At 37.2% G+C, this 27256-nt stretch overlaps 1 protein-coding gene across 10 annotated transcripts in view; it reads left to right on the forward strand.

Annotated features, from left to right (window-relative positions):
• Nucleotides 1-27256, forward strand: part of sbf1 (SET binding factor 1) — a 263161-nt gene that overhangs the window by 207832 nt on the left and 28073 nt on the right. For 6 of the 10 annotated variants that reach the window (XM_028815823.2, XM_028815850.2, XM_028815832.2 and 3 more), the window contains 4 exons: nt 8140-8347; nt 9440-9636; nt 11327-11464; nt 24421-24501. In XM_028815823.2, coding sequence (XP_028671656.1) covers nt 8140-8347; nt 9440-9636; nt 11327-11464; nt 24421-24501 — 624 coding nt within the window. The remainder of the gene's footprint in view (nt 1-8139; nt 8348-9439; nt 9637-11326; nt 11465-24420; nt 24502-27256) is intronic. The other 4 variants (XM_028815858.2, XM_028815875.2, XM_028815884.2 and 1 more) reach the window with 1 other exon arrangement.

The following is a 27256-nucleotide window of genomic DNA, read 5'->3' on the forward strand; positions in this document are numbered from 1 at the left end:
GTATCTGTTTATAAATCTGTAATTTAAGCCTAAATATTTAGCTAATTCTTAATATTACCAATAATTCAAAAGTTCATTGGATGGATCTATTTATATCGACTTTGAGTCTATATTTCCATTAGGTACATGATAACTCTGTACTTTTGTTAAAAACTACTTGGACATTCAGCATCATTTTCTGTTTCTAATTAGGTGGTTTGAAAACAGATTCATTTTTAGTATAAAAACTATTAAAAGAAATTAATTGCTGTGCACCTAAAAAACTAATATATAATACTAAGACAGAATATAAAAATATTGGACAATTAATCTTTTTTAGTGATTATAGCTGCAGGCTGTTATATCCAGGGCTTGCTCCAGTGTAGATCTCAAAAGTCTGTTTCCTTTTCTAATTTAAAATATCAACTGCTGTACTTGATAGAAGCTCACTAATTGTTCACACTCATACGAGGAACATCTTTTAAAATTATTTTTAGTTCAAGTACCAAATGAAAAGGTTCTTATAACTCATTAACACTAGAATTCCTGAACTCTATGAAAAAACTCTTAATCCCGGCCCACCTTAAATCCCTTCGCACCTCTCCATCAGCGTCTTTTGTTTTGTAAATGCGTTGATCAGCACAAGCAGCCTGCTGTCCCATCCCCTGCCTTGACGGAGCTCAGCTCGGGGAAAAAAAATTCTCCAAGCTCAAGCCAAGGCTTCTAATCTGCGTGTGAGATCTGGAGTTATATTGGGTAAATAATACAGTACATCGTTATTTGGAATACATGCATTTCGTGTGTGTTCCATGTCTACAAAGATCTGGGTAAGTGTAGGATGAAAGGAAATGCAAGAAATGCTGAACACATACCTAAAGCAGAAATGTAATACTAATAATGACGTGAAGTGTATGATTTGTGAAGACTTTAGTCCAAATATCAAATAAACATGTGCGCTTTTATTCAAGAATACAACCAAAGAAAAAAAAACATTCGATTTATATGTGGTTGTCAATGAGCTCAAATGTCAGTCGACAGGGAATTTACACACATTCTCAAATGGTACAAAGGTAAGAACTGCTGCCTTATAACCCAAAGGTCCCAGGTTTGAGACCAGGCGCTCTGCATTTTGAGTAGTGAGCGGCTATTATTATTATTATTTCTACAATATAATAAAAATATACATTTGATTTGAGTCTGCAACATGCGATGTAAATTTTGGCTGCTTGTAAAAGTTAGTGCTTGTTTTTTTATTATTCAATTTAATTCTCTCAGTGATGTTCACGTGGTACAACAAACTTGCCTCTCCCTCTCTGAGTTGATGGCATTTATCTCCATTCTTTTCACAAGAGCAGCGCTGTGGCCGATGCCTGCTCAAAACTATTTGTTTTACTGGCAAAGATACAATGTCCCGTGACTGCTATCAGACTGGACAAAGGCAGGAACGTAACAACAGACAGCTTCATTGTAGCACCTTGCTGGCTAATAGACTGCTGCACCATAACGCAACTCTGCTTGGCACCATAAGTGAAATGGGACTTCCACTGCAGCTAAAGTCACTTCAGTACACAAGCAATTCGCCACGTTAGTGTTTAGATCTGACAGTGCCGTGCTGATGGTGTATGCGCCCAAACCTTATACCGGCTGTTACGGACTGAAATCAAAGGCTGCTTCTTTTTGGGCAAATACACTGGGAAATTAGCTTTGATTGCCGGTACAACAAATCGTTCTCAACAGGCATCAGCCACAGTGCTGCTCTTGTGAAAAGAATGGAGATAAATGCCATCAACCCAGAGATGGAGAGGCAAGTTTGTTTTACCACGTGAACGTCACTGAGAGAATTAAATTGAATTATAAAAAAGCAAGTGCTAACTTTTACAAGTAGCCAAAATTTACACTGCGTGTTACAGACTCAAATCAAATGTATGTTTTTATTATATTGTAGAAATAATAATAATAGTCGCTCACTATTCAAAATGCAGAGTGCCCAGTCTCGAACCTGGGACCTTTGGGTTATAAGGCAGCAGTTCTTACCTTTGTACCATTCGAGAATATGTGTAAATTCCCTGTTGATTGACATTTGAGCTTGAGTTTTTAATTCATTGACAGCCACATGTAAATCGAATGCTTTATTTTTTTTGGTTATATTCTTGAATAAAAGTGCACATGTTTATTTGATATTTAGACTCAAGTCTTCACACGTTATACACTTCACGTCATTATTAGTATAACATGGAAAATGTTTCTGCTTTAGGTACGTGTTCAGCATTTGTTGTATTTCTCGCATTTCCTTTCATCCTACACTTACACAAATCTTTGAAGACACAGAACACACAATGCATGTATTCCAAATAATGATGTACTGTTCTATTTTCCATATACAACTCCAGATCTCACACGTAAATAAGGAGCTTTGGCTTGAATTGGGAGAACTTTTTGCCCGAGCTGAGCTCCGTCAAGGTGGGGGATGGAATAGCAGGCTGCTTGCTGCTTATGATGGTCGACGCATTTACAAAACAAAAGGAGTTGATGGAGAGGTATGAAGTGATTTAAGGTGGGCCGGGATTACGGGTTTTTTTGTAGGCTTCAGGAATTCTAGTGTTAAAGCAGCTGCTCTTTTGGAGGATGCATGCCTCTATAGGTGACTCATTTTCTTCTTCTGCAAGTTCAGCTGGACAACATATTCATCTACCTGTGGCACAGAACAATTACTCGGATTCCTCAGTCACAGTTCTACTTTATTTATTTGTGAAAGCCAGTATTTTACTCTTCTCTCTCTTAAAACTCTACCCAGCTGCTCTATTTTTACAGGCCACCTTTTGGCAACAAGATAACGTGCACTTCCTCAAGTACCATAATATTTTTTATTCAATTCACCTTTATTACCATGATAATTAGAAATGCAAACTATTCAGGGAAAGCTGATTGGTGCCATGTACAGAGATATTCTTAATGAAAAACCTGCTTCAGAGTGCTCTGTACCTTAGACTGGGCAGAAGGTTCACCTTCCAGTAAGACATTGAACATGAGCATAAAGCAAAGACAACACACAAGTAGCTTAGGGCCAACTCTCTAATTGACCTTGAATTGCCCATCCAGAACATGTACTTGAACCCAATTAGAAATGTCTGGACACACCTGAAAATAGCTGTCCACTGGCGGTGTCTATCCAGCTTGACTGAACTAGAGAGAACCTGCAGAGAAGAAACAACAACAACAACATTTATTTATATAGCACATTTTCAAACAAAAAAGTAGCTCAAAGTGCTTTACATAATGAAGAAAAGAAAAATAAAAGACAAAGTAAGAAATTAAATAAAATAAGACAACATTAGTTAACATAGAATAAGAGTAAGGTCCGATGGCCAGGGAGGACAGAAAAAACAAAAAAAAAACTCCAGACGACTGGAGAAAAAAATAAAATCTGCAGGGGTTCCAGGCCACGAGACCGCCCAGTCCCCTCTGGGCATTCTACCTAACAAAAATGAAACAGTCCTCTTTGTATTTAAGGTTCTCAAGGAAGGACTTGATGATGATGGTCATGCAGACTTCTGGCTTTTAATCCATCAATGTTGGAACATCACGGTGCTTTGAGTAGATACGCCACCACAAAGAAACCGGAAAAAGAAACAGAAGAGAGAGTAGGGGTTAGTACGGATTTTAGAGCCACCATGAATAGTTATAATGAATTGAATATACAGAGTATCAGGATTAAATTAAAGTGAAGTTATCAGAAAGCCATGTTAAAGTAATGTGTTTTCAGCAGTTTTTTAAAGTGCTCCACTGTATTAGCCTGGTGAATTCCTATAGGCAGGCTATTCCAGATCTTACGTGCATAACAGCAGAAGGCCGCTTCACCACTTCTTTTAAGTTTTGCTCTTGGAATTCTAAGCAGACACTCATTTGAAGATCTAAGGTTACGATTTGGAATATAAGATCTCAGACATTCCGATATATGAGACGGAGCGAGATTATTTAAGGCTTTATAAACCATAAACAGAATTTTATAGTCAATTCTAAATGACACAGGTAACCAGTGTAGTGACATCAAAACTGGAGAAATGTGCTCGGATTTTCTTTTCCTAGTTAGGATTCTAGCAGCTGCATTCTGCACTAGTTGCAAACGATTTATTTCGTCTTTTTTGGTTAGTCCTGAGAGGACTGCATTACAGTAATCTAGTTGACTAAAAACAAACACGTGAACTAATTTCTCAGCATCTTTCAATGATATAAGAGGTCTAACTTTTGCTGTTTCTTAAGTGAAAAAATGCTGTCCTAGTGGTCTGATGACTGTAATCTGAATTTTAAAGCGCATATTCAACAGTTACCCCTAAGCTTTTTACCTCCGTCTTGACTTTTAATCCTAATGTATCCAGTTTGTTTCTAATAGCCTCATTGTATCCATTATTGCCAATCACTAAAATTTCAGTTTTCTCTTTTTTTAGCTTTACAAAATTACTATTCATCCATTCAGAAATACAAGTAAGACATTGTGTTAGTGAATCAAGAGAATCGGGGTCATCAGGTGCTATTGATAAGTACAGCTGTGTGTCATCAGCATAGCTGTGGTAGCTCACGTTGTGCCCTGAGATAATCTGACCTAACAGAAGCATGTAGATTAAGAAGAGCAGCGGACCCAGGATAGAGCCTTGTGGCACACCACAGAGGATATCATGTGTCTTTGAGTTGTAATTACCACAACTAACAAAGAATTTTCTCCCTGCCAGGTAGGATTCAAACTAATTTAAGACACTGCCAGTTAGGTCCACCCATTGACTAAGGCGATTTCTAAGAATATTATGATCAATGGTGTCAAATGCAGCACTCAGATCTAGGAGGATGAGAACAGATAAATGGCCTCTGTCTGCATTTACCCGCAAGTCATTTACTACTTTAACGAGTGCAGTTTCTGTGCTGTGATTTGTTCTAAAACCTGACTGAAATTTATCAAGAATAGCATGTTTATTGAGGTGGTCATTTAACTGCATAATGATTGCCTTCTCTAGAATTTTACTTAAGAAAGGCAGGTTAGAGATGGGTCTAAAATTTTCAAGAGCAGAGGGTCAAGATTTTTTTTCTTAAGTAGCGGTTTAACTACAGCAGTCTTAAGATAGTCTGGGAAGACCCCTGTATCTAATGACGAATTTACTATGTCAAGAATATTATCAATTAGCATGCCCGATACTTCTTTGAAAAAACTTGTTGGTATTGGGTCAAGGACGCAGGTGGAGGGTTTCAGTTGAGAAATTATTTTATGTAAATCAGGTAAATCTATCCTGGTGATAGAATTTAATTTGTTTGTAACAGAGTACAGGGGTTTAGGAGGATCCTCAGTGTTGGGGAGATATACTATGTTATTTCTAATATCATTAATTTTTTGATTGAAAAATAGAGCAATAGCCTCACAGATTTTACTGGAAGTACTTTGGAGGCATTACTTTGAGTTACCTGGGTTTAGCAGACGATCAATCGTCGAGAATAAGACTCTGGGATTACTAGCATTGTTATTTATAATCTTAGAGAAATAGCAGCGCCTCTCAAGACGGACTGTGTTATTGTATTCTGTTATTTTAACCTTCAGTATTTCATAGTGGATAGTTAGTTTAGTTTTCCTCCATTTACGCTCAGCTCTACGACATGTTCTCTTTAAATCAGACACTCTTTGGGTCTTCCATGGTATAACAATGCTAGAAGATTTTTTAACTGTCTTTTCAGGTGCAACTATGTCAACAGCAGCTCTTACTTTAGTATTATATCTTTCCACCTTACTATTTACATTATCCTCGCTATTATCGTTGGCACTATATACGGACTGAGTGCTTAGAATGTTTATAAGCTTTAAAGCTGCTGATGAGTCAAAGAAGCGTTTTTTAACAATATGCTTCTCATTAATGTTTTCTATCAATATTTCTACATTAAATAGTAGAAGAAAATGGTCTGATAGACCAATATCAATGACCTGCATTACATCAACTTTTAAGTCTAACGTATGACCTGCTTTATGTGTAGGCTGATTAACGAGCTGTCTCAAATCAAAAGAGTCAAGGAGGTTTACGAATTCTTTTACTTTTTGGTCACAGTGATTATCTATATGAAAGTTAAAGTCGCAGACTATTAAGAGTGTGTCATAGTTCATAATTAAAATTGACATTAAGTCAGAGAATTCCTCAAAGAAAGACGCGTTAAATTTAGGAGGTCTATACACGGATAATACTAGAACGTGAGAATCTCCATGAATAACAACGCCGAGATACTCAAAGGACTTGAATTTACCAAAACTGACATCTTTACACTTTAACCGGCTTGAGTAAATGTTTGCTAGGCCACCGTCTCTTTTTCCTTGGCAATCCACACTCATAAAACTGTAATCCGGAGGCGCAGATTCAATTTAAACAGCCGCACCATCAGAGCCAAGCCACGTTTCACTTAGTGCAATAAAATCAATTTTTCTATCACTAATAAGATCGTTGATAAAAAATGTCTTGTTAGTTAAAGCTCTATCATTTAATAGTGCCATATTTAATGTTTCAGAGGGGCAGAGATGAGTACTATGTGCGTTATTGATATTTGGAACAGGAACTAAGTTATTTTTGTTAGCGCCACTCTGTGCGTATTTTTTATTTAATGTGTAGTCTGTTTTTATAGTTTTAATACGTTGTTCATCTAAAGTAGTAATTGTAATTAAATTATTGGTGTTTATGCTGTATTGCCTAGATTTTCTACGTGCATTGAGATTGGTTACTAGAGTATTAATGTTGTGCACTTTTACGGAAGACTTTGTTAAGCAATTATCATGTCCTAACACAGCAATAGCATTACGGAAGGGGTAAAGAATAGAAATAGATAGTCAAGATAAACAAATTACCTTAGCGATGTTTTCAGAGAGGACCCGGGTGCCGAATCTATTCAGATGCAGGCCAACCCACTTGAAGAAACGCGGCCTTTCCCAAAGAGGTCCCAGTTGTCAATGAACCCGATGTCTTGGTTCTCGCGGAAGCCTTTTAGCCAGTTGTTTAATCCTAGCAGACGACTGTAGTATTCATTTGATTGTCTGACGAGAAGTAGTGGACCCGAAATGTAGGTCTTTGCCGATGGGATCCTCTCCTTCGTGTCTTTAATTAATTAATAAGTCAGCCTTGAGAATTTCCGACTGTCGGTCCCTTACGTCGTTCACACCGGCATGTAATACAATGGATCCAACTGCCCTCTTCTTGTGCTTCTCGTAGATTGTTGGCGCATGTCTCATCACATCTTGGACACGAGCACTGGGAAAACAAACAAAAGATTTCCGATTAGGGCATGCGATATTGAGGTTTCTAACAATCGAATCACCTACCACTATTACATCACCCGGGGTTGAAGGCAAACTGGGGACCGCAGAGGGTCGAACCGGTTCTGGGTCGAGATGCTCGCCTGTGCCGATGGAGGTGTTCTAGCCTTGAACCCCCACCTGCATAGCTGAAACACGCCAAGGTCTTCGTTGGTGTCGTCGTCGCTCCTACGAGGTGCGGGGGTGAAGCTTACTTGAGCGGCACAACGCGGGGTTGATATTACGTCGATTTCAGATGGCGAGGATGGTTTATCCAGCAGCTGAGCCTTCAGATCCCTAAGATACCTTCGTCTGGACAGGAGTTTCTGAATCTGTTTGTCGAGTGCCTGAAGTTCTTCTACGACGACGGCAACACGATTCATCTCACTGTTGGCCATTGTCTGCGTCTGCTTCCGCTTCGTGCCACGACTGAGTCCAAAACAGAACTCTTAACTTCTTAACTCATCAGGAAGTCCCCAAATCTAGGTGTTCGAAGCTTGTTGTGTCATACCCAACACCACTCCAGGCTGTAATTGGTGTCAAAGCTGCTTCAATGAAATACTGTGCAAAGGGTCTGAATACTTGTGTCAATGTGACATTTCAGTTTTTAGTTCCAGGCTGCAACATAAAACAATGCTAAAATTAAGGAGGTCTGAATACATTCTGAAGTCATGGTACTAATTAATTAGTAAAGTCACCAGAACCAGTTCAATTCCTAGCATCCTCTACTAAATTAATTATTAGGTTATTGCAGAACTGGATACTGGGCAATACAGCACCCCCTTTTTTTTTTAAAGCGGTAAATGATTTGCTGGACCAATGTTGTTAAATAATGCATTCATTTTTTTTAGTTTCAGAAGAGCCAGACCAGAGTTCCTTAACTTTGTCTTCAACCATCAAGTCTTCTGATCGCCAAACAATGAGCAATGTGGTTGAACGAGCCTGTTGTCGAGATTACCAACGACTGGGGTTAGGTACACTTAGTAACAGTCTAACTCGATCCAAAAATGAACCTTTTAGGATATCCACTGTAAATCGCATGTACACTGTATGCAGGAGGTAAGTCTATCAGAATTTCATTTTATTAAAAAAAATACATTGCTGAAGCATTATTCACTTGACATTAACATTATCAAACTTGCTCCACAGTAGTTACATGGACACATGTAATTCTTAACATAAAATTGTTGAACCCGTCTTGTCCAGTAATGTGTCACGAGAGACCAAAGTGTTTTCCATAAGCAGCACATGTGAGGCAATAACGATCACAGGGACATGCATAACTTCTGCTTTAGTTACTGTATATACTGAATTGTGTACTTTTAATACCGAAATGTATTTTGAAACTGATTATGTAGGTACCTGCAAGATGTTAAACCAGCATCACCATGTCATTAGCCCGACTTTTCTTGCAAATAATAGTTTTACTGTATATTTTTGTGTATTTAACATACATTACAAAATAAAAAAAAGTTCAATCAAAGAACATTTATCCTTTAATTTTAATACAGATAGCATGACTATCAGATAAATTTTAACAGTATTGAATAAATGTATTATTTTATCAAAATTTAATTTACAAATGCCCCCCAACCTGAAAAAACATGCCATACCATTATTAAAATATTGTGTTTTCTATAGGAGTACTTTCTGCATTCCTAATCCTGTTTGCCTACATTGGCAGACACTGGCCTCGGTTCAGTTTCAGTTTATTTTTGTATAGAGCTCTTTACAGAGTGTAGGCTCAGAGTGCTGCAATATGTTCACATTTAAAATTTAATTATAACTTTTCAGTTTCAGTTCCGTAATTTAACTTTTCTTTGTTTTGCCTCTGGGGAGAACTTTTCTCAGGAACAGCCAAAGCAGAACAAGCAGATGAAAAAATAAGACTAATTACTCACTGTTGCCCTAACCCAAATAGTCACTGCTATAAAATAAGCAGACTATTTGACTTTTGCTTTTGTTCTGTGTTATATTTGCCAAGCCATCCACAGAAATTGCTAATCTATTATAAAAATTGCTAAAAAATAAAATTTTATTTATTTGGACTCCTTTCAAAATTAAAATTCCTGTAGACTGCAAAAATATATGAAGTCGTGTGCCTTATGTGAAGTCATTTGAAGTGTTTTTTTTACAATGTTTTTGCTGCAGCTATCCTGGACTTCTCATTGTACCACAGAGCATTCAAGATCCTACTATCCAGAGAATTTCTAGATGCTATCGTCATAACAGATTCCCTGTTGTTTGTTGGAGAAACTCTCGAACTAAAGCTGTTTTGTTGAGGTCAGCTGGGCTTCACGGAAAGGGTGTTGCTGGGTTCTTCAAATCACCTAACGCACCAACAGCAGGTAATATTTAAAATTATGCATCATCTGAGCTTCAGTTACTATCAGAGCAAATAATATTTTTTATTTATCTTAAATAAATTTAGCATAGTTAGATCTGCAAGATCATTATGCTTTTTAAAAATGGTATAGCGTTTAAGCTTAAGAAATTGATGTTGCATTCATTTTAACAATGACTGAAATGATAAGAAAAATAATTACTGAAACCCTGCACATTATATCAGTAAAATAAGCATTTAGTTGTTTTGATTTTGAGTAAGTCATAGTTGTAGTTGAAGATTCAAAGCACTATTAGTTTGAAATGCCAGTAAAACAGCTCTGTTTAAATTTTGCATACTTAACACTAGAATCCCTGAACCCCTGTAACATCCTGTGTAAATGTATGGTACTTGTAAAAGTTAGCACTGAAGGAATAAAAGCAGACACACAAACGTAGCTCAGTCATTTCTTCTTGGTGTCTTATTGAGTAAACAGACACCGCAGTGTCTGTGGTGGATGTTACTTTTCTTCACTCATGGACATTCACATCAACATGTCATTTGAACAATTTTTTTATTCAAGAAATAAAACTGAATAAAAAAAAAAAAACGTTCAAATCCAGTTTTATTCAAGAATACAACTGAATAATCATTCAAATGACATGTTGATGTGAATGTCCGTTTACGAAGAAAATAAAATCTTTTATAAGTACCATAAATTTGCTCAGGATTTATACAGGATGTTACAGACTCGCATCAAATGTGTATTTTATTACTTGATAATAATAATAATAGCAGCTTACTACTCAATGTGCTAAAAGCAGAGATGACACAGGATTCAAACCTGTTACCTCGTGATTGCTTAAATGCACCTTATCCAATCTGCGCAGATCTGTGACGGAGCAGTGTTACCACTGTGACAACTGGTTGAAAATGAAACTCGCAAACACATATATATGCGAACATTTTTCACATTATACCAACTGATAGTTGGGCTTCAGCGACATGTCAATTGAGCAGTTTCTTTTTGTTTGGTTTTATTCTTGGACAAAAGCATACTTGTTTTGTTACACCTTTTGTGAAAGTGTTTCTTGGATGCTTGGCCTTCAGTCTTCACACATCCTACACTTCACGTCAAAATGATGTTGTTATTACTATAACATCTAAAAACTGTTTCTGTTTTAGCCGTGTGTTCAGCAATTCTTGCCTAACATTTCTTCTCTCATTCTATATTTACACAGATCATTGTAGACACGAACCATACATGAAATGTATATACAGTATTTCAAATCACAGTATTTCATTACCTATATAATTCCTTCCAAACGCATCGCCAGATAAACACTTCAACAGAGACCTCAGCTGTGAGGATTGCAGCAGAGTGATGATGATACCTTCATCTGACTGAGTGGGGGTTGGGGGTGTGATGTAGCAGGCTGCGTTCTGCTAATCTACACATTTGTTAAATAAAAGCGGCTATTAGCACAATGATAAGGACGTACAAGCTTCTTGGCATATGTCAGGTAAATTTAAGGAGGGCAGGGACAATGAAAAAAATAGTAAGCTTCAGGGATTCTAGTGTTAAGGATAGCTTTATGTTTATTTAACTATTATAATGACTTTGTTTCCTGAAAATGTGCTGTCACCAAAAATTTAAGAACTTTATTAATTTAAACCTTTATTGCTTTTATTATATTTTTGTTGATGTCTCATAGGTCCTTCTCAGACTGACTCAACTAGTTTAGAACAAGAAAAATATCTTCAGGCCATCATAAAATCGATGCCTTCATATTCAGAGGCAACTGGGAGAAATACACTAAGTGGCTTCAGTTCTGCCCAAATGAGCAGTTCAGGTATAAATCTTAATGTGTAAAACAATGAAATTATTATTAAAAATATTATTATCATAAAAAAGTACAAGTTCCTGATTGACTGATTTTTTTTTTTATTCGTAATTAGAACTATTATTTATAGTAGCTGTATTCTACTTTTTTGTTTCAAAAAGGTTTTATAAATGTAAATGATCACTAAGTGTCATTCTATGATGCTGCTGTGTACAAAGTAAAATTAAAGTAAGGTATTTGGGTAGATAGATGCTACATCTCATATCTTTCTGGTAGTCAATGTAATAGAACTAAGATATATACATTTTTTTGTATTTGTTGTTGTGTCTCCATTCTTTTCAGAACAGTAATAAATACTTATTGAAAAATTTCCTTAATAGGCTTACGTCTTCATAGCCTTGTGGTCGAAGATTTTGTAGAAATACTTTCAAAATCATGTTTTCTGGCTGTCTAGTAGACAGGACTACCTTTGAGTAGTTGGAGCATATGTCCTTGTTCTCTTGAGTTGCAGATTTTGAAGTGAGAAGTGTGTTATTGTATTGCACATATTGGTTACTAGGTCTTGTGCTTAATGTGTGCATGATGTGCCCATTGTATAAACTAAGTGTGCCCTTGTTGTCCTACACATGAGTCTTCCTGTAGGATTGAAGGATGGGAATGTTATTGGTCTGAAGAATTGGGCTTACGCACAATCTCTTATTATTACTTGTAAAGTTTTCTTGCTTTTTAAAAATCCTCCACAAATCTGTTTTGAGTGTTTAGTGTTTTAAAAAATGCTGCTGCCATGGGTTGAGAAATTTTTTGTATGAGTTTTCATAGTACAAGGTGTAGCCTCAACTGATTTGCTGTTAATTACAACTTGAACTGATGTGAAAAATATACTTTCTGTAAATAGCATCTTTTTCTTAAAAACATCTTCCTACATCTCTAAATGAAGAAAACCTTTTATGAACCTTTCAGTTATCAAATGCGTGCTTTCTATAGATTAGGTTCATTTTAGAATGTATGCCAATACTGCAAATAAAATGTACCAAAGCCCTCAAGTAATACTGCATATTTTTGAGATATTTTAAAGGAGAACAGTTTTTGAATTGGTTCCATTTCATGTCATAGTATATATGGTGTATGTTGGAGGTCAAGCTGAGCTGATATCCAGGAATTTATTTTTACATCTTTGTCAACATTTGTGACCATTTTCTAGGCAGGCAGTTTTTTGGGTTTTTTTGAGACAGTTGGGATTGCAGTAATGTGTGACTGACTGCAAATACACCAATTACTTCAGAAGATCACAGTAAATTGTGAGGAAAAATGTGAATAGAAACTACATTAACAATTGGATCACAGTGGTGATGATACAACATTGCATCAATAAATGTCAAAAATCAGAACAGCTCATGTCTACGATGTTTAGTCTTCAAGGCAGCAGAATTTTAATGCATTGCTGTGGTAATCATGCTTATTATTATTTTAAAAATGCCACAACACGGAAAATGGCTTTTGTTATTATCACTTTCATCCCATTATGGAGTTTCTTAAGAAATAACTTTATGCGTGCTTAGTGAGCACAATGATGTGACTGATTGGATATAAGTTTTAATTGTTTAACTTTTTAGTGTTAGGAAACAGGTGATGGTGCAATGAATTTTTAAAAAAAAATGTGTCTTTCACGGTACCTAGAAAGGAACAGAGTCTTTGCATTTATTGTCTGATTGTGTCGAACACATCCACAAATGTGCATTTAGATATCTTTCAATTTTCTAACCAGTTTATGCAATTCACGGTCACAAGGGAAACATCGCATGCACCATGCACTGTTATGCATAGAGGACTGTGTACACTGTCAGTGCTAAAAACAGCTATAGTTAGTAAAACTCGAAGCAAGTTTAAATAAACTAGCATGGTTTGCCTTCATTGGCAAATAATGAGCTTCTCCTTTTGTTAATACCAAAATAAAATTTAGCATTGTGAACTCGCCAGTTAGCAGGGTGAGCAAAGCTGAATACATCATTGCTAAGTACGTTTGTGCTAAATTTGTATCTTTAGTTTTGTTTTTGAAGCCAAACTAACATTCATTAGTATAATCCCTAAAATATGACAAACATAGTTAAAGCAGATATCAGATATTTTAAAGGTATGTTTTTGAGTGTAATGTGCCAATCAGTTACACTGCAGGTCCAGTTAATAATCTAAATCTGAACTAAGATCCTTTTTAAAAAAAAGGTCAACAAAGGATGTTTTGCAAGAGTTCTGAAACAATGGTCCAAAAGATTGATTTCACACAGGAAATCTAACACAGTTATTCTCTGACAAACCAAATTTTAAAAGCATGTTGTTGCAAAAACAGCTTTAAGGAATTTTTTTAATTAAAATATCCTGATTGATTTTGGAATTCACTAATTCAGCGGTACAGATATAATGATGTATATACTTTTCTTACTAGTATTGATATTAAACAGTATTTTTCAGTTACTAAGAGAAAATGTCATAGAATAAATTTTGGAATTTGCAAATAGTAAGATAAATCAGGTAGTTCATGATTATCTCACCCTTTTTAAATCTTATGCTGAAATTCCCTGAAGATTATAAAATTGTCCCCATATGTTGTGCTTAGTGGGATTTCCATGTTGATCACACATTAAAATTTAAACCCTGCCTTGTAATTTGATATTTATGAATGCCAATGCTAGTTTATTTAAATGATAACAGTAGCTGGGTAACTACTTAATGGGTATAGCATTATTTTAAAGCTGTTTTTAGTAGTGTTGTATAGTGACTAAGTCTTTGAACCTCAAATACTAAGGCTGAGCGTTTAAATCCTGCTACTCAAATTGTGTGACCATGATCATATCTCTTTATCTATCTGTGCTTCAACTGGAAAAAAAACAATGCTGCAAATCATTTTGGATAAAGGTGTTTACCAAATGAGAAAATGTATTATTATTTACATATTGTGACTACAAGATGACATAACTGAGCCCCAAACCCCAGACACAACCTCACAAAGACAATCCTGGGTAAAAATCAAGTACTTTTTTGTATAGCATATCACAATTCTTCTTTTCCTTTCCTGTTCTTTTCCACACCTCCCAGCAAAGCAGATGGCTCCAATTAAATCCTGACCAGGGAGTACTTTCTGTGCTAAGTCTACTGTCTCCAGGAAGCACTTTCCATCAGGCAGAACCAACCCCCACTTAGTCTCAAAGCACTCAATTCCCAACAAGTTCCCCAGGCAGCCCAATGGGAACACAATTCCCCATCTTCCTTCTGGGCATGCAAACCAGGGTTTATGAGAAGGGGTACTTCCACCCAGTGTATAGTGGAATTTATCTGCCCCTAGGGGTAGTTTACCACTGTCCCAAATTTCTGGCCTCCCGTCAGGCTGCTTTCCATTTCCAGGAGATCCATCCACACATAATGGGACACAAGAACCAGTACATCCACTGCTGTAGTGTGCCTTCATGCCCACTTTCTTGCCAAGCAGGGGAACATCGCACTTCCCTAACTGACCATCACAGCCATGCAAAGACATATAGATAGATAGATAGTTTATTAATCCCAATGGGAAATTCACATTCTCCAGCAGCAGCATACTGATACAATAAATAATATTAAATTAAAGAATGATAATAATGCAGGTGAAAAACAGACAATAACTTTGTATAATGTTAAATGTTAACGTTTACCCCCCCGGGTGGAATTGAAGAGTCGCATAGTTTGGGGGAGGAACGATCTCCTCAATCTGTCTGTGGAGCAGGACAGTGACAGCAGTCTGTCGCTGAAGTTGCTCTTCTGTCTGGAGATGATACTATTTAGTGGATGCAATGGATTCTCCATAATTGATAGGAGCCTGCTGAGCGCCCTTCGCTCTTCCACAGATGTTAAACTGTCCAGCTCCATGCCAACGATAGAGCCTGCCTTCCTCACCAGTTTGTCCAGGCGTGAGGCATCTTTCCTCTTAATGCTGCCTCCCCAGCACACCACTGCGTAGAAGAGGGCGCTTGCCACAACTGTCTGATAGAACATCTGCAGCATCTTATTGCAGATGTTGAAGGACGCCAGCCTTCTAAGGAAGTATAGTCGGCTCTGTCCTTTCTTGCACAGTGCATCAGTATTGGCAGTCCAGTCTAATTTATCATCCAGCTGCACTCCAAGATATTTATAGGTCTGCACCATCTGCACACAGTCACCTTTGATGATCACGGGGTCTATGAGGGGTCTAGGCCTCCTAAAATCCACCACCAGCTCCTTGGTTTTGCTGGTGTTCAGTTGTAGGTGGTTTGAGTCGCACCATTTAACAAAGTCATTGATTAGGTCCCTATACTCATCCTCCAGCCCATTCCTGATGCAGCCCACGATAGCAGTGTCATCAGCGAACTTTTGCACATATGGTCTGTTTTATATTTTATCACAGAAAAAGGCACTATGTTCTTCACTTAGAAAATGGAGGTGGTATTAAATACATATTGAATATCATTATTTTTCACTGGCAATTGTATCAAATATTAATATTCTGGTATCACAACACCCTTAGTCATTAATACAATGACTTGCAAATAACAGTATACCGGTTTTAGCAAGTGTGGCTGTTGTTTACTATGATTAAAGATACTCTGAGAAGAATACATCCAAAAATAATTTCTTTGTATAGTGAGTTTATTATATATACTTGATTGTTGAGATGTGGTTGTATTTCACTAATAGGTTTATTTGTACTACATCCCATTCTTTAAATTTTACTGTATGAATTAATGTGCGTCCTTGTAGCTATGGATCTCTACTTTATTTGATGTGTGTATTATAATCTTATTTCTAACACCAGTAAATTTTGAGATGTGGATGTGTCTGAAGCGAAAGGAGACAGTATGTGCTGCCAAATGACCACTTAGTAACCAAGCAACACACACCCAGGTCTGATTAGCCTGGGGTGGACCTGCCTTGGCTGAGGGCATCTTGAGGTAAAATGCCGAAATATCCTATGAGGTCAGGCTGACGATATGCTATACTGGTGAAAATATTAAGTGTCTAAAGTAATTTGCTATTGCATGATTGTCTGATTGCCATGCCATGTACAGTGTCTGAATTTAAAGTGAGAGAAGTGAGAAAGAAGCTGTACTTTCATCACTTCGAGAGAATTTGAGTAGCAGGGCATTATTAAGCATTTATTTTTAATTATACTATGGTACGGCCGTACTTCCCTACGTCTAGGTACATATACACCTACCTTTGCAGGCTAGTGTCTTTTACAGTTATTATGGAGGGATTTATTTACCTATTTTAATTGTACCTTGTGCTTGAATGCCTATCCACCTTCTAGTGTCTGTAGCTATATGTTGGGAAATCCATATTTTTGCATCAGTGGAAGCTTTCCATTCCTCTGTACTTATTGTCATTAGAGATGATTCATATGCAGCCTTTTATTTTCAATCTGATCATGTGTAGCGGGGTAGACAGTGTGAGGAATAGATACCATGATGTATTAAGAATCTGAGACATTGTGTATTGAACTGTGGTTTGGGCTCTTGAGCCTGCTCTTATAAAATGAAGCCATAGAGGTGAAATACCAAAATAAAGTTTGCTTGAATAAATATCAGGGAGGAATGAACAAAGGGAGTAAACAAAATACAGTCACATCAATGAAAAAACAGTAATACTCCTGTCTCGCTGGGCCTGTATACATGGGTGTTTTTTTTTTTTTATCTAACCATTGGTGTGGCAGCCCATTTATCCAGACTTGTATTATACAAAGCACTCCCTGTATGACCTCCATCTCTTTCTAAATACTTCCTCCCTTCAGTCTGTATGCTTTCCAACCTCATGATCCAAGCTTACATGGTCTTTGACCAGAAGTGTTTTTTTAGTTCCATCTTTGGAAAAATATTGAGGTTGAACTTCTGGTCCAGCTATCCTTAGGAACCCCTGAGGTTGTCTTTATATGTCTCTTTTTAGTGGCCCCCAGGTGTCCCAATTTAAATGTAAAGAGCTAGGCAACTCCACAGAGGCCTTTCGGTTATAATACAAAGAATTAGCCCCCTACTTCTCACTACTGGGGTGAACGTTATACCTCTTGTAAACTTTATTTTTAGGTTGTATTGGTATATAGCGATCAGTGTTTGTTTCAGGTGTATCATAATAAAATTAAAAAAAAAAAAAAAAAGCTGCATTTAGGTGACTACAGATTGTGCTTGCTGTTGCTATCTAGCCATTAATTGAGTATGAAAGCACTCAAATTCATTTTTGAAATATGGAAGGACATCCCCCCTTTAAATTTCATACAAGGGAGAATTTTTGGTCTTTGTGGGGAGAATGAGGGGGTGGTCAAAACCCACAGTTAAAAAATGCATTTTGAAATTCACTTTTGAGGCATTCTTTTAATGTAATAACTTATTCATCCTGGTGTTAACTTTATCTTTTCAAAATTTTAACTAAAGTAATCATCCAGTCTTTCAAATAATGTGTCATTTTAACTTTAAGTAAATAAATGTTCCATTTTTGCTGTAGAGATTTTCACTCATATTTATCCAAAAAGCCAGATGTACCATGGAAAAATTGCATCAGTAGACTAATGCAAAACAATTTACAGAATATAAATATAAAATTATACTAAGAAAAGTATGAATTTTTATATCCATACCATACTCTTTTTCCTATCAGTGTATAATTTTCTGTAGGTTTAAGACTGTTGTTAATTTAAGAAATGTAGGTATTTACCATGTATACTCACATATAAGTCGGGTCTTGAAACCCGAAAAAAGTCAGACCCAGACTTATACGCCCGTTCAAAAATATGACACTTAAAATTTTTTTTTTCTTGCTTCCTCCAGTCTCGCACCAGTTTCTCAGGCACATTGAATTTTGTTGTAGCAGTACAGTTGCCAATTTCTTTCTCCACTTCAATGACTTTTAATTTAAAACCAACTTTTTAACTTTTAAAACCAACTATTTTCTTCTGATCGAACGCTTCATTATAGATAAGCGATGCTGAGATACAAAAAACACAAAACAGTGCAAGCGTTGCTTTGAAATTAGTTCGGGTATTACCGTGTGGTCACGTAAGCACAATGCATAAAAGAAAAGGCTTTGTGCTCCGTGGTTACTCTCTCGCGTGGGCGTTAGCATATCATAATCTCTTGGACCAATAGTGGGAGTTTTCCACATTCTAATTATATGACCGACATTATAAAATACTGAAAATTATACAGTAAAATCAAGCCCCGACTTATATGCAGGAGAACTTAAATGCGAGTATATACGATAGTTGAAATATCGTTAACAAATTTGTAGCTTAGGTGGCAAAATAGTGCACAGTGATTTGCACTGCCACTTAACTGATCCTGTGTACTTGATTAAAATCAGCACTGGATTGTCTGTGCAGAGTCTACATGTTCTCAATGTGTCTCTGTGGTGTTGGCCCTTTTCCTGCACTGTGCCCAGTTCTGCCAGGATGGGCTCTTGCTCCCTGCCCCTCTGAATTGGAGTAAGTGGGTTTGAGAATGGCTAGGACTATTATTCGTTTGCCAGTAAACATGACATATTTTTTTGACATTACCCTGAACTTTTAAAACAGGGGCCGGCAACGTCAGTCCTGGAGGGCCACAGTGTCTGCAGGTTTTCATTCCAATCCAATTGCTTAATTAGAAATCAATAACTGCTAGACCTTATTTAATTTTATGGCATGTTAGTCCGCAATGTAATGTTCTTATGTTGTAGATTTTTTTTTCATTTTCAAGGAAATCATCCAAATAATTTGAAGTATAAAATGAATAATTTTCTCTCTGTCACATTTTTCTCTCAACTGGTTTATTAAACCAAATAGTTCATGGTGAATTTACACAGGTATGAATGGAAACAAGTTAGATAAAGAACTGCTGGATCCTTTGTAATATGCATCTTATTGCTAGTAAGGAGCCATTAAAGTACTGAATGCAACTGTTTAAGGCTGAAATAAGCAATTAAGGCTAGGGAAGCTTAACATGCAAGACCACTAAAATGAGCGGAAAATTGTCACTTAAGCAATAAACAATAATTAGCAATAGTAATATAATAACCATGTAATAGTAATGTAATTAGCTAATTTATAATTAATATAAATAGTAATATAATAACTAACACTAATAACTAGGGATCACACTCCTCAGCCTCCCTGGAAAAGTCTATTCGGGGGTTCTGGAGAGGAGGGTCCGTCGGATAGTCGAACCTCGGATTCAGGAGGAACAGTGTGGTTTTCGTCCTGGTCGCGGAACAGTGGACCAGCTCTACACCCTTAGCAGAATCCTGGAGGGTGCATGGGAGTTCGCCCAACCAGTCTACATGTGTTTTGTGGACTTGGAAAAGGCGTTCGACCGTGTTCCTCGGGGGATCCTGTGGGGGGTGCTCCGGGAGTATGGAGTACCGGACCCCCTGATAAGGGCGGTTCGGTCCCTGTACAACCGGTGTCAGAGCTTGGTCCGCATTGCCGGCAGTAAGTCGAACCCGTTTCCAGTGAGAGTTGGACTCCGCCAGGGCTGCCCTTTGTCACCGATTCTGTTCATAACTTTTATGGACAGAATTTCTAGGCGCAGCCAGGGTGTTGAGGGGGTCCGGTTTGGTGGACTCAGGATTGGGTCACTGCTTTTTGCAGATGATGTTGTCCTGTTTGCTTCATCAGGCCGTGATCTTCAGCTCTCTTTGGATCGGTTCGCAGCTGAGTGTGAAGCGGCTGGGATGGGAATCAGCACCTCCAAATCCGAGACCATGGTCCTCAGCCAGAGAAGGGTGGAGTGCCCTCTCAGGGTTGGGAGCGAGATCCTGCCTCAAGTGGAGGAGTTCAAGTATCTCGGGGTCTTGTTCGCGAGTGAGGGAAGAATGGAGCGTGAGATCGACAGGCGGATCGGTGCGGCGTCCGCAGTGATGCGGGCTCTGCATCGGTCTGTCGTGGTGAAAAAGGAGCTGAGCCATAAGGCAAAGCTCTCAATTTACCGGTCGATCTATGTTCCTACCCTCACCTATGGTCATGAGCTATGGGTAGTGACCGAAAGAACGAGATCACGAATACAAGCGGCTGAAATGAGTTTCCTCCGCAGGGTGTCTGGGCTCTCCCTTAAAGATAGGGTGAGAAGCTCAGTCATCCGGGAGGGGCTTAGAGTAGAGCCGCTGCTCCTCCGCATCGAGAGGAGTCAGATGAGGTGGCTCGGGCATCTGATCAGGATGCCTCCTGGACGCCTCCCTGGGGAGGTGTTCCGGGCACGTCCAACCGGGAGGAGGCCCCGGGGAAAACCCAGGACACGCTGGAGGGACTATGTCTCCCGGCTGGCCTGGGAACGCCTCGGGATTCTCCCGGAAGAGCTAGAAGAAGTGGCCGGGGAGAGGGAAGTCTGGGCATCTCTGCTCAAGCTGCTGCCCCCGCGACCCGACCTCGGATAAGCGGAAGAGAATGGATGGATGGATGGATGGATAGTAATATAATTATAATTATTAATTAATATAATATAATTAGTAATATAATTAATAGTTATAGAATTAGAAATAATTGACTACTGATTAAGAAACTGGGTTGGAACAAAAACCTGCAGACACTGCAGCCAACGTCGCTTACCCCTGTTTTAAAAGATCATAAGAGAAAATAAAGGTGAATTGTGTTATAACAAGGAAAGGAATCCTACAAAGTCCTTACTGTTCTACTGAAATCTCCTTATTTTCAGAGGTAGGTGGCTGCCTTAGCTGTGGGTATATCTACTGCCGAATTTCTTGAAAGTTATTCTTAAACAGGGTTGTGGGAACAAACTTTTTGGTAAGGGATTCTGCCAACTACAAAGACTATACAATGTCAATACATGATCCATATAGGCCTAAATGACCTACATACAATATATGCAATGTGTTTCCATGTCTAGACTTGCTGCAGCAACGTCTACCATTTAATGTTTTTTTTAGTTTAAAGAAATTGAGCATTTGCTCATGAGCATTTTCAATAACCAAAACTTTTTCCAGTATTTGGCAACCCTAGTTATTATGACTAAGCTAAAAAATATCTTGCTGCAGTTAATTCATTTGTTAGTTTAAGTTTGTTATTTTGTAATGTTAATTTAATGCGCTACATATTACCAATTTATAAAGTAGGCTGTGTGTGTTTAATTCCTTAAATATTATATCAAGTGGTGATTTGATTTTTGTACATGGTACATTAAATCAAAATTTTCTGTCTGTTTTTGTTGGACCTATTTGATTTGGATGTTACACGATTTATGAAATGGCACTTTTTAGACTACCAAAGAATGGAGTTCTGATGAAACAGGTGATGGGCACTTAAGAGCTTCCAGGTTTGTTTAGTAAGGGAATTAGACTTATTGTTCTCCATGTCTAAAAACATACAAAGGGTACTTTTTGTAGGCATACAGTATATGCACTCTGACAAAACACAGTTATACCCAGAAATGGTATTTGAATGAAAATTTGCTCTGAAAAATTGAAGTTACTTTATGAGTTTATTTATACGAGTTTAGGTTATGGTTACTTTGGGATATGTGTACTGCCAAGATGTATGTTTGTCATCCGTATGAACTATTACTTAAGTCTGATAAGGTTGTTCTGTTTGTTAGGTCTGGTTGTCATCTTGAAATAGTGTAGCATGTTGGCCATACACATATGATAGTGAAAAAATGCTGACTATGCAAGCCATGGTACTGGAGCTTTGTTTGTGACATTTGCTATGTTATCTGCCACCGACCCCTTGCAGTTCTTGGCTTTGTCTGGCGTGTCTATTATGTATGTAGGTCATTGCATACAGATGGATGTCATAGATTGTACACAGACATTAGTATTCCGACTAGCCAGGGCATTTGTCTGTAGTTTGTCACAGTTTGGAATGTTCAGGTCCATTTGTTTATCAAATATCTTCTATCTATTTTTTCAAATATTTTGTGTCTAATTTTGTATTGGCCACTGTTCTTTTAACCACAATACTTTTTTCAGCATTAATTTCAAGTTATAATTCATAAAAATACAACAATATACAGTACTAGTCCTCTTCTCTCATCCCAGTGTCATCTGGTCACAGTTCAACAATGGATAGATGGTCATTCGCTCCATTTATGTTAATCAGTTTCAGACTGCTTTGTGTCTTTATGTATTCATTGTGTAATCAGTAAAGTATGTATTTGCAAACTTATAACCTTTTCCAGGTTTCCACTTTGTAAAATCTTTTACTTTTTAATATGTAAGTTCTGTCAATTTAATTAGTTGAATCAGTGGATATTTTAATTGTTTTTTTAAATTTATCTCATCCTTATTCAAAGTATGATAAATTCTATCATCACCATCAGGCTTAGTATGAGTGAGCGCGCATCTTTTGTGTGTTGTAATGAATTGTCTTCCTGACCTTGAGCTTTGTACAGGTATAGACTACAAATCCTGCAATTTGAGGTTTGAAATTTAGATTGATACATATATTACAGTGTTATTCTCATTAACTAAAACAAATATGGTATATACTTTGCAACTGCTCTACCTTGGCTCCTGTGTTACACCACAAACTTATTTAATATACATCTGTACAAATAAGAAATAGGTTTTCTTGTTTTGGGGGTGTTGGTGCGTGCATAAATGGATCCTGTAATTGACTGGCGTCCATTCTACGGTTGTTTTCTGTCATGCGTCCAGGACTTGTAGAAAAGGTTCTATTCCTCTGCTACCCTGAATTGCATTAAGCTACTTTGACAGTATCATTTTATAAAATTGAATATATTTTCTTAAACATACATTCTTCTTCCCTAAATTAGAACATTACAACATAAGAATTCTGATATGAACAAGCCCAACAATGCCTGTCTACCCTAGCCACCTAATTCCTCCAAAATAACATTGCTCAGTTTTGAATGCCCCTGAAGTCTTAGTGTCTACAAAAGCACATAATTTATTTCATATGTCAGTGGTTCTGTATGAAGAAAAACTTCCTAACATTGCTGTGAAATTTATCCTTAAATTATTAACTGTGCCTCAGTGTTCATGTAGAACACATTTTAAAGTAACAGTCAAGATCCATCTTTACTAATTCTTTTATTACTTTTAAACACTTCAGTCCCCTAATGTGCTACAAGAAACAGAAAAAGCAAAGTCTACTTTAAGGATTTTGCTCAAAAGTCTGTTGGCTTCTATTACTTTACAATGTTAATAATTTTTATTTAGATTAAGTGGTTCAGTTTTTAATAAGTTTATAAATTTATTAAAAATCAGAAACTGAAATTTCTGTAGACTTAGACACAAATGACAAATTTACTAATTTAAGATTAAATTTACAACACAATAACGTGTGCAGAATGTGAAGAGACCTGAATACTTTCTGAATTTACTATATGTAATACATGTATGTAGAATGTGTCATTTTTTAAAAATGCGCTGCAGTCTTCCACAGTTGTACACATGGGGTCTATAGAATGTTGTTGATCTTAATGGGGGCCTGTAGGCTATCTGTGGTGTGTGACTGAAGATAGTGGATGTGTGTACAAGGCTTAAATCACAAAGCCCAAAAAAGTTAGATGAAAAAAGTTAGTGAAAAGCAAAATATCTGTTGAATGCATTAGACTTTAACCCATCAACGATCTCAATGCAGTTCGTGTATGGTTCAGCAGGTAAAGAGCAAAATGAAGATAAACACTGCAAAATCATGGTCTTTTCTTTTGACTATAGTAATTGTTTTTTACTATGAGTTTATTTGTTACAATAAGTGAATACAGGTAAAAAAAAACTGTGACTCAGGTTAGGTAAAAAAAAAAAATCATATACGTGTGCGAGTGTGTGTACATTTTGAAAATTTTGCAAATCCAATATTCAGCTTTACTTTCTAGTAAATGTTTTTTTTTTTTCCTTTTTTCAGCTTCTTTAGAATTTGATTTGATTCTTGTTTGTTGTGGTGCTATTATTCTGACACATAGCAGAATAATGATATTTTTTTTTCAACTTGGTAATGAGGGAATTGTTTCTGTCCTGTTCAGTCTCAGTGATAGGTCACAGAGCTAGGGTCATCTCTCTCTCTCAACCTAGAGCAACGGTGAAAGCAAGAAAATCTCCAAGAGGTACAGTAGATAATACCATTAGCTTTAGCTTGCTCTTAATGAATCTTCTAACAGTGGAGGAAAACCGCTCTTAAAATGCTTTATCTAAATCATTGTCTATTACTTACAAAACTAATTCTTTGTATCAGTATAGATTTGTTCACCAAATATGATCTTCTGATTTCTATACTTATTTTCCTAAAAATTGCATTTAACACTTCTTCTGATTTCTTAAATCTGTAAATATCTTACAGATTAAATTTAAAATGCAATTCCAAATTCGTTGTTTGTCCATGTCATTGTTCTTTGTGTCTTATTAATTTTGCTTAGCCAAAATAATAATTTTTGCAAACAAATCATAAAATTAAGATCCTGTCATTTTTCTAAATTTCAGCTATTTGTAATATAACCATATATAATTTATTCACAATATAAATAGTTAATTTCATTATGTGTTGTTTGTCTGTTCTTTTATTATTATTAATTCAATATATTTATCTTCTTACACACTGACTATGGCATAGCTTTTTCTTACAACAGCATGATCACAGATGCAGTTGCTTTCTGCATTGACCAGATCTGGACTTTCTATAGATAAACTGTAAAATGTGAATTTTAGTAGAAAACAAAGTTGTATATTACATTTACTTACACCCAATTAAGCTATAGCACCTGATAAAATAACCATTAGATTGTGGAAATGTTCTTGATATTTCTTGAAGTTTTTAGTAACATTTTTATTGTATAAATTTAAATTAGTAGATTTAAAAAGATAATTGAAGAAGGTCAGTGATCAAAATTAGAGAACAAGTTGTGCTAGTTATCAACTGGTTCTAATCGGACAGTGTCTTGAAATACCAGGCAACAGCAAACAATTTGTCAATATTGGTATGCGTTTTGCAAGATGGTGAGCCGCTCTAGGGTAACTGAAATGTTGCAATGTCGGATTGTTCAGATGAAGGCTGATGGGATGATCCTTTCAGCCATTGGAAGAGAAGTTGGTCATTCCCAGAGCATAATTTCTCAAATGTGGAAGCTATACAAAGAAACAAAGTCATTCAAGTCCCAATAAAAGGAAAATCACCCTCATAAGCTGCAAGATCCTGAGATTCTCAGTATGGTTTGGTTCAACAATTCAGTGCTGAACAGGGCAAGAATTTGTTTTGAGCTACAGTGTCTCATCATCTAAGAGAATTGGGACTTAAGGCCCACTCTGCTGTGACCAAGCCTCTTTCAGCAAAAAGAATTAAAAAGCTAGACTAGCCTTTCCTGAGGACCATGTTATGTGGTCTAAGGAGAACTGGTCCAAAGTTTATTTCAGTAACAAAAGCAAGTTTAATTCAGTTGGTTCAAATGAGAAACATTTTGTTCATTGTTGAATTGGGGAAAGACATCATGTTGCAGAGGATGTTCTCTGCAACAGGAGTTGTGCTTCTCATACAGCTACATGGCAGGGTGAATGCTAATGTGTATCGGAACCTTTTTCAGCAAACAGTATGTGCTTCCATCCCTGCAAGCATCACCCAGTCAGCTAGCAATTTTCTTGCATGCCAATGCCCCTTGCAACACTGACAAACAGGTGAAGCAATTCTTAGAAGCATAGAATATTAAAAAGATGAAATGGCCAGCCCAGAGTCCTGATCTGAACCTGATTGAGAATCCCTGGAAGATAATTGGTGACAAAGTTATGGTAAAGAACCATTGCTACAGTTAACGAAATGTGATATGAGCTGGAAGACAAGTGGAACAAAATCAAGCCAGAGCAGTGCAAAACATTAGTCAGGTCCTGCAGATGCAGATGTGCCAAAGTCATTTAAAGCAAGGGCCTCTACACTACCTACTAAATTTTGAAAGCTGTCAAAAAGCATTGACTACTATAGTTTTTGCTGAATGACTTTTTGCTTTGATTATTTTTTTTTAAACATTCTAGAAGTACAGTAAACCATACCTACAGCTACTATGACTTTCAGTAACAGTCACCAATATTTGAAAGAAGCAATTTTTCATAAATTGTTCTCTAATCTTGATTGCTAGTGTAGATGTAATACATGCTTCAGTTTCGCTTTATTTGTAGGAATTTTTAAAGGTCCCAATAATGATGGCATATATCATTTTGTTAAAAATAATTATTTCTTCATGTGGGATTATATTATCTAAGAATAAATGTACTTGAATTAAAGGTTGGATTTCACTCATTTTTTCTGTACAAGATTAATATAAATCATCAAAAGATGATTTTTTTTTTGACAACCCTTTTTACTCCTCTTTATCATGGGTGCCAGTGATTGTAGAGGGAACTGTGTATTTTGTGGGACATTGGACAGTTGACCATCACTGTCATATAAGTGCCTTCCCTAACATTTCTTGTGCTTATGGGGTTTTTTCTATTCTTCCATCCATCCATCCATTGTCTCCCGCTTATCCGAGGTCGGGTCGCGGGGGCAGCAGCTTGAGCAGAGATGCCCAGACTTCCCTCTCCCCGGCCACTTCTTCTAGCTCTTCCGGGAGAATCCCAAGGCGTTCCCAGGCCAGTTGAGAGACATAGTCCCTCCAACGTGTCCTGGGTCTTCCCCGGGGCCTCCTCCCGGTTAGACATGCCTGGAACACCTCACCAGGGAGGCGTCCAGGAGGCATCCTGATCAGATGCCCGAGCCACCTCATCTGACTCCTCTCGATGCGGAGGAGCAGCGGCTCTACTCTGAGCCCCTCCCGGATGACTGTGCTTCTCACCCTATCTTTAAGGGAAAGCCCAGACACCCTGCGGAGGAAACTCATT

This window comes from Erpetoichthys calabaricus, chromosome 1, assembly GCF_900747795.2.
Source record: "Erpetoichthys calabaricus chromosome 1, fErpCal1.3, whole genome shotgun sequence".
Classification (NCBI taxonomy): Eukaryota; Metazoa; Chordata; class Cladistia; order Polypteriformes; family Polypteridae; genus Erpetoichthys; species Erpetoichthys calabaricus.